Source organism: Melanerpes formicivorus, unplaced genomic scaffold (genome assembly GCF_026170545.1).
Source record: "Melanerpes formicivorus ecotype bairdi unplaced genomic scaffold, bMelFor1.0.p_v2 SCAF_20, whole genome shotgun sequence".
In the NCBI taxonomy this organism is placed as follows: domain Eukaryota; kingdom Metazoa; phylum Chordata; class Aves; order Piciformes; family Picidae; genus Melanerpes; species Melanerpes formicivorus.
Genome location: NW_027142372.1, coordinates 9,442,179 through 9,450,554, shown reverse-complemented (window position 1 = coordinate 9,450,554; position 8,376 = coordinate 9,442,179). Strand labels below are relative to the sequence as shown.

General features: G+C 62.1%; 1 protein-coding gene across 4 annotated transcripts; it reads left to right on the top strand.

Moving 5' to 3' along the window:
• Positions 1-374: 374 nt before the first annotated feature.
• SPIRE2 (spire type actin nucleation factor 2) lies at positions 375-8,284 on the top strand. 4 transcript variants are annotated; one of them, XM_068150735.1, is made up of 15 exons: positions 375-639; positions 3,808-3,845; positions 4,125-4,484; positions 4,797-4,880; positions 4,962-5,126; positions 5,231-5,317; positions 5,440-5,563; positions 5,647-5,816; positions 5,914-6,064; positions 6,180-6,313; positions 6,867-7,001; positions 7,074-7,141; positions 7,227-7,254; positions 7,597-7,712; positions 7,794-8,284. In XM_068150735.1, exons 1-15 carry the CDS (start codon positions 423-425, stop codon positions 8,002-8,004), a joined length of 2,088 nt encoding a protein of 695 aa, XP_068006836.1. In that variant the 5' UTR covers positions 375-422; the 3' UTR covers positions 8,005-8,284. The 4 variants fall into 4 exon arrangements, with proteins under 4 accessions (XP_068006836.1, XP_068006835.1, XP_068006834.1 ...); XM_068150734.1 differs by having other exon boundaries at positions 7,791-8,284; XM_068150733.1 differs by having other exon boundaries at positions 6,864-7,001.
• The last annotated feature ends 92 nt before the right edge of the window (positions 8,285-8,376 follow it).

Genomic DNA, 8,376 nt, shown 5'->3' with positions numbered 1-8,376 from the left:
GTCCTGAATCGAACCAAGTGCGATTACCATGCCGTGACATGCAGCACCGCTCCGTCCCGTCATGTACGGCATCGTACCGAGCTGTGCCGACTCGCACCATACCGAACCAAACCGTGCCGTACCTCATACCAATCCAAGCCTTGTCGTCCTGCATCATACCGAACCTATCCGTCCCGTCCCGCACCGTATCATCCAAACGTTCCCAATCCCCGCCGTATCCCACGGGCACCGCCTCCTCTTCCCCCTCCCGTTTCCCTGCCCCGGCGGCCGGCTGCGGCGTCGGCGGCACAAGGCGGGGCCGTCCGGCGGTGGAGGCGGTCCCATGGCGAGTACCCTCCCCTGCCGTGTTCCCTCCCTCCCTAGCTGCCGTGCCGTGCCGGTAGCGGTGGCGGTGCCGGTGTTTCGGCGGCGGGGATGGGGCGATGGCGCGGGCGGCGCCGCGGGAGCTGTCCCTGGAGGAGGTGCTGAAGTGCTACGAGCAGCCGCTGAACGAGGAGCAGGCCTGGGCGCTCTGCTTCCAGAGCTGCCGGGCCGCCGCCGCCGCCGCCGCCCCCGCCGCCGCCCCGCTCCGCACCGCCGACATTCGCCTCCGAGGAGACGGCACCGTCCGCCTGCCCCCGCCGCCGCCACAGCCGCCCGGTAAGTGAGCGCCGCGCCGCGCCACGGGGTGGTGATGGCAACGATCAGCAAGCGAGATGGAGCGGGGCGGGGGGAGGGGGAGCAACGGGAGAGGATTGATAGTAATGGGAATTACCGGGAGTTACCGACACCAGGATCTACCGGCACTGGGACCCACGGGCAGCAGGGTTTACCGGCACTGGGACCTACGGGCAGCAGGGTTTACCGGCACTAGGACCTACTGGCACCGGATCTTACCGGTACTGGGAATTACTGGGATCTACAGGAACCAGGACCTACTGCCACCAGGGTTTACCGGTACCGGGATTTACCAGGACCTACCGGCACCGGGGCTTACCGGTACTGGAAATTACTGAGACCTACTGGCGCTGGGACCTACCGGGAGTTACCGGCACCGGGAATCACAGCAACATGCCGGGGCTTACAGACACAGAGACTTGCCGCCAGTGGGAATTACCAGCAGCGGGGCTTACCGGCGCCGGAGCTTATCCTCACCAGGACTTAACGGCGGGGCTTACCGACACCGGGGCTTATTGGCATGGGGATCTACTGGCAATGGGGTTTTCTAGCACCGGGAATTGCCGGCACCGGGAGTTACCGACACCAGGGCTTGCCGATACCGGCAGGGAGTGATGCACCGCGCCGTCCGCCCGAGGAGTGCCGTGGGGACCGGGGATATCGCAGCGGGGGAGGGAGCCTCGCACCGGCAGCGGGGGATGGGCAGGGAAAGAGGCTCGGGCAAGGGCAATGGAGAGGGCAGGCACTGGCGTCGCGGGTACCTGTAGCAGGGGAGTGCTGCAGCACTGGAGTGGCACCGGCTGCGGCACCAGAGAGACCAAGAGAGCCGGTACAGTCGAGAATGAGCGCCGACCCCAAGCCACGGCGCTGCCAAGGGGAACTGGCACCAGCACTGGCGCAGCCGAGACTGCGGTTACTGCCACTGGGACAGTGACTCGGGGTTGCAGGACTGGTGTGGCACCAGAACCACAGGGGGTCCGTGGGCCATAACCCATTGTGGAGCTGTAGGACACCAACCAAGCCCATCAGGGCAGGCATGACACACGGCAAGGACAGGTGGACAGACACAGGGACAGGTGCCCAAATGCACCTATTTACCCAGATACTGTCCTCAACCCAGTATGTCCCCATGGGACCCCATCCCCAGCTCAGTGTGTCCCCACAGTACCCCAGCCCAGTGTCCCCCAGGACCTGGTACCCAGCCCAGTGTGTTCCCATGGGACCCTGTCTCCAGCCCAGTGCATCACAGCTGGGACCCTGTCTCCAACTCACAGTGTCTTCCAGAACCCCATTCCTAGCCCAGTGTGACCCCCAGGACCCTGTCCCTAGCTCAGTGGCATCATCCCCCCTGGCAGCATCACTGTGGCCCAGTACCACCCTTGACCTTTGGCCCCACAGCCGTGCCCTCTCTGCAGGCGGTTGGCACTGCTGGGCAGGGCCCTGGCAGCTACCTGCTGTTCCAAAGCTGGGCCAGCTGCCAGCAGTGATGGCTCTGAGCACCCTGTGCCTAATGACAGAGTGTGGCACACAGCGTCACCTGCCTCACCCTGTGTGCCTGGGGATAATGGCACGTGGTCAGTGTTTGGCACTGGTCAATGCTGCAGTGTCACTGTGTGTCCTCACTGCTAGTGCCTGATGGGGACCAAGGCATGAGGGGTAGCTCCATGCCCAGGGTAGTGCCACATGCCAGCAATGGCTGGGCACAATGTAGTCACACAAGCTCCACCGGTCTAGAATGGCACCACACCCTTCCCTGAGCAGCCATGGCCACTGTGCCAGAGCCAGTGCCACTGTGCCACCTTGTGCTCCCATGTCCCTTTCATGCCAGCCTGAGCTATCTCCCCAGGGATGGATTTGGGCTCTTTGCTGTGAAGCCCAAAGCTGGAATGGCTCTGGTGCCTCCCAGCACCACTGCAGGTGTTGACACCAACCTGGCACACGGCTTGGCAGCTCCACTTAGGCATCAGGCTGGATACTGAACTGTGTGAGCTGGCAACCACTCAAATTCTACATCCCATGGGAACTGTCTCGTGGAAGGAATCGCTGGCACTGACCATACTCAGCATACCAACCTGGCACCCACTGTGTTAGCTGCACCATGCTTGTGTATGACACCACAACAGGGACAGATACCATATCTCTGCTGCTCACACTGCCCTTCCCAGCACAAGCTTGCCTTGTTGGCATATGGCTGGCACACAGCTGGCACACAGCTAGCACATGGCTGGCATATCCTGGCAGCTGCTGCATGGATTGGCTAAGTGGAGAGCTGATGGCCAATGCTCCCTCAGGATGGGCAGCAGCTCCGCAGCGCTGTCAGGAAAGTGGATCCAAGTGCCCCTGAGGGCACTGCAAATGCCACTCCCACTGCCCAGCTCATGGCCATACTGCTGCCAAGGGTCTGAGCTGCCCACAAGCATGTGCTGGGCACGTGTGTGTCTGGGCACAGTGCTGGGGATGTGCCAAGCCATCTCTGACAGGAAAAACAGCATCATTTACTTGGCCCAGAGCATCACCAGTGCCCACACTGCCATTGCCTGTGCTGCTGGCACCCATGATGCCACTGCTCTCACTGACAGTGCCCACGCTGCTGATGCCTGTGCTTCTGGTGCCCACATTGCCTGTACCCACACTGGCAGTGGCCATGGTGTTGGTACCCACACCACTGTTCTTACACTGCCTATGTTCATGTTGCTAATTACCCAGTTGCTGGTACCCACCCTGCTGGTACCTGTGTTGCTGGTGGCCATGCTGCTGATACCTATGGTGTTGCTACCCACACTGCCGTGCCTAGACAGTACCCACATTTCTAGTGCCTGTGCTGCCAGTGCCCCCACTACTGGTGCCCAGCCAGTGCCTACACTGCTGGTGTCTATGCTGCTGGCACCCACATCATTGGTGCCCAGCTGTTGCTCATGCTGCTAGTGCCCACACTGTTGGTGTTCACTGGGACCAGCTAAGGATGAGTGTCCTAGCTTAGGGTAGGAGCTCCTGGTGATGTTACCTGCTCAGGGTGGCACCACTGGGTGCCCCACAGCCAGAGCTGGGGAGGTTCAGCACTCACAGGGTGTCAGGCAGGAGGTGACACCAAGGGTGATGTCCAGTGTGGGGCTACAGGTGCCAGTAGTGACTCTGCCCTTCTCCCCCCAGATCTGCCCCTGCTGCTGACACCCTCCGCTGAAGCCCAGGTATGTGGGGGCTGGATGCCTGCCTAGTCCCACTGCCATTTGCTGGTGATATGACTCATTTGCTGTTGCACCCTGGCACAGGGGCCCCCCGGGTGGGCACTGCTTCCTGCCTCCCTCACTCTGAGGTGGTGGTGATGGGGTTCTTGGGTGCAGCAAGGGGATAAGAGTGCAGTGCAGTGCAGAGTGCATGGGGGCCAGATGGAGCCAGCTGGGCATGCCAAGGGGATTCCTCCAGCGCCAGGGTCTGGCCAGGACCCAGCTGATGCCACCTTCCCACAGATGGTGCAGTCACTGGGCTTTGCCATCTACCGGGCACTGGACTGGGGGCTGGATGAGAATGAGGAGCGGGAGCTGAGCCCACGGCTGGAGCAGCTCATCGACCTGATGACCAACAGCGACTCAGAGGACAGTGGCTGCGGCACGGCTGATGAAGGCTATGGTGGGCAGGAGGAGGAGGAGGAGGCAGGGGAGGGGCCGCCGCGTGCCGTCCGCACCTTTGGGCAGGCCATGAGGTGCTGTGCCGCCCGCCTGGCCGACCCTGCCGAGGCACAGGCACACTACCAGGCTGTCTGCCGGGCGCTCTTCGCTGAGACTGTCGAGCTCAAGGCCTTCCTTGCCAAGATCCGGGATGCCAAGGAGGTAAGTGTGGATTCCACTGACACAGCTGGCACTGCTGCCCGGCTGAGGTGACAGGCACTAAACCCTGGGGCAAGCACAGTGCTCCCTCTGCTCACTCCAACCAGAGATGCCAGCACCGGTCTCTGACCTCTGCCAGGATGCTGTGCCATGGTACTGGCTGCTGCCAGCAATAGTGCCAGCTTGTAGTGGGAACAGGGGAGCTTTGAGGGTACATGTCAGGGCTGTGGCACCATGGCACATGCCCCAGCCCCAGATGGAGCCTTGGTGTCACCAAGCGCCAGAGTGTGGTGATGGTGTCCTGTGCTGTGGCAGATGCTGGAGAAGCTGAAGGAGGATGAGGAGGCAGAGGAGCGACGGGCAGCAGCAGAACTGGGCAGCCTGCGCAACACTGACTGGGTACGGTGGCACAGCCAGGCACGGGGGCCATGCCAGGGCTGTGCCAGAGGTGTGACACTGTGTCTGTCGTCGCCCTGCCAGGCCCGGCTGTGGGTGCAGCTGATGCGGGAGCTGCGGCACGGTGTGAAGCTCAAGAAGGTGCAGGAGAAGCAGTTCAACCCCCTGCCCACTGAGTACCAGCTCACCCCCTTCGAGATGCTCATGCAGGACATCCGTGCCCGCAACTACAAACTCCGCAAGGTCATGGTGAGCGTGCCCAGGCTGCCCCCGTCATGCACCCCCACTGTGGTGCCCTGCTACCCGCCAGCCATAGCACTGATGCCACCCACAGCCCCTCTGCCCTCTTCCAGGTGGATGGAGACATCCCACCCCGGGTGAAGAAAGATGCCCATGAACTCATCCTCGACTTCATCCGCTCCCGGCCACCGCTAAAGCAGGTGGGTGCTGGCCCCAGGACACCTCCATCGCATGGTACTGCCTAGCACCTGGATGGGCACCCCAAGGGTGCTCACCCTCAAGCTGTGGCCACCATTTGAGATCCCCTCTGTGCATCCCACAGGCATCAGAGAGGCGGCTGCGGCCCCTTCCCCAGAAGCAGAGAACACTCCACGAGAAGATCCTAGAGGAGATCAGGCAGGAGAGGAAGCTTCGACCTGTAGAGAAGTCCTACTGTGGCCAGAAAGGTACCAACATCCCCTGCCTGGTGCGCCTGGCACCATGAGAGGGTCCCTGCTGTGCCAGGACTGAGCCCTGTCACCATCCACAGGCTACAGCTCCCTGCCCTGCATCCCACACGCCTGTTCAGACCGCCTGGCCTCCAGCTCCTGCCTTGAGCTCTCCCGGTGCGCAGCCAGCACCATGCCAGCACGCCCACGTCCCCGTGTCCTGCTCAAGGCACCTACGCTGGCTGAGATGGAGGAGATGAATGTCTCTGAGGTGAGAGAGGGGACCCGGTGGGGTGGAAGGGTAGGGGTTAGAGGGACACAGGAGGTGCTGGAGGTCCCCAGAGTGACATGGTACTCGTGGGTTGCAGGAGGAGGACTCACCGGGCACAGAGGTGCCGCTGAAGCGGGATCGTTCCTTCTCGGAGCAGGACCTGGCACAGCTGCAGAGCCAGCTGGGGGGCGGCCAGGTTGCACCGCCAGAGCCAGAGCCACTGCAGCCCGAGCCCCGACCCCGCTCAGGTACCCACCAAACCCTGTGCCACCCCCATTCTCCCATTCCCAGGGTATCTGCCCTGTGGCAGGGCTGGCACTAGGCAGCATGGCCTTGGCACATCCTCTTTGTCTCTCCCTGCAGGCTCTGTCCCTGCTAGCTGCCATCCACGGCCAGATAGCTCAGCACCACCCCGGGCTGCCCTTGGTGCTGTGGAGGAGAGACCAGAAGAGGGATCCAGTGCTGCCCCTGGCACCAGCTCCAAGCATCTCTGGCTGGTGAGTACTGGTGTTGGAGGTGAAGACAGCAAGGCTGGGAACACCATGACCATGGGCACACGGCAGCCTGGCATGAGGACACAGTGTGACTCTCTCATGGCCTCTCAGTGCACTCCCTCTACAGGAGAGGAGTGGCTTGAGGCAGCTCATACCATGTGCCCATGCCAGGAGGTTCTTACTGTGTCAGGGATACTTTGACCATGCTGGGAAGTTCTGTCCATGCCAGGACCACTCTGTCCATACCAGGATGCTCTGCCCAAACTGGGAGGCTCTGCCTGTGTAAGGGACACTCTGCCTGTGCCAGGGATGCCCTGCCCGTGCCAGGAGGTTCTGCCTGTGTTGGCAATGTTTTACCCATGCTGGGAGATTCTGCCTGTGCCAGGGACACTATGCTTGTGCCAGGGATACTCTGCCCTGCCTGGGGACACTCTGCCTGTGCAGCACATGTTGTGCCCATGCTGGCAGCTTCTTCCCCTGGCCCAGGGACCCACCAGGCTGTGCCTTGTGCTACAGCCCCATGGTAACACAGGCTGATGACCTTCCTTGCCAGCAGGAGTTCAGCCACCCCGTGGAGAGCCTGGCCCTCACCGTGGAGGAGATGATGAATGTGCGCAGGGTGCTGGTCAAGGCCGAGATGGAGAAGTTTCAGCAGAGCAAGGAGCTCTACAGCAGCCTGCGGAAGGGCAAGGTGGGACCTAGGACCTAAGGGACCCAGTGCCACCCACCTTGCCCCCTGGCTCTCATCTTGTTCTGCCCATAGGTCTGCTGCTGCTGCAGGGCCAAGTTCCCCCTCTTCTCCTGGCCTGCAGCGTGCCTCTTCTGCAAGCGGTGAGCGCCGTGCCATGCTGTGCCCTGGGGCTGGGAGGGTGGCAGAAGGGTGGCCCTGCTCACTGGCCTCTCTCTGTGTCCCCAGGTCTGTCTGCAGCTCCTGCAGCCTGAAGGTAAGGGACTAGCTCTGGCTGGTGTCACTGTGGCCCTGTTCCTGTCCTTATATCATCAATGTCCCATCCTCATCCCTGTTGCATCCTCATCCTTGTCCCTGGTTTTCCCTATCTCATCTTTGTCCCATCCCCACCCTTGTCCCATCCTTGTTCCTGTCCCATCGCTGTCCCTGTTCCTGCCTCACCTCTGTTCCTGTTCCATCCATTTCTACCCTGTCCTTGTCCCATCCCTGTCCCTTCCCCATGCCTGTCCCTGTTCCTGCCCCATCCCTGTGCTTACCCCATGCCTGGCCCTGTCTCATTCCTGTCCCTGTCCTGCCCTGACACCCTCCCACCCGGCAGATGAAGATGCCTTCCAAGAAGCTGGCTCACATCCCTGTCTATGCCCTGGGCTTCGAGAGCCTCCCGGGCTCACTGCTGGCCAAAGCCCTGCCGCTGCGGAGGAGAGAGACCTTCCAGTAAGTCCCACAGCCCTGAGCCTTCTTCCCCACTCCTCCTCCTCATCCTTGGGGGGCTGACGGGGTGTCTTGTGTCAGCAGCTCGCTGCAGAGCACCTCCTGGCGCCGGGTGGAGGAGGAGTTCCCCCACATCTACGCACAGGGCTCCGTCCTCCGCGACGTCTGCAGCGACTGTGCCGGCTTCGTCACCGACGTCATCTGCTCCAGCCGCCGCAGCGTGGCTGTGCTCAACGCCGCGCCGCGCCGCGCCGCCAAGGCTCGCTCCCTCTACGGCGACTGCTGGCACAAGTGAAGGGGCCCCCGATGTACATACATATACATAGGATGTATACATACAGCCTCTATATTTATATACCTGACTGACGGACCAGGGGAGGTGAGGACGGGTGGCATGGCAGGACACCTGCTGTCCCCTCCTGGGGGGATGGATCTTGCTGCGGGGTACCTGCAGTCACCAGCCTTTGCCTCCCAGCCCCGCTTTGTGCCAAGCCCTGACAGGTGCTGGCCACGGTGGGGGCTGGCACGGCTGCTCTGTATGCCCCCACCCCAGTTAATAAAACTGCTGGGCTGCCCTGGGGTCATGGGGGTGTTCCTCAGGGGGTATTGGGGGGAGGGGACAGGGGTGGAAAGTGCTGGGGGGGCAGTTCTGAGTGCCCCCCTAGGT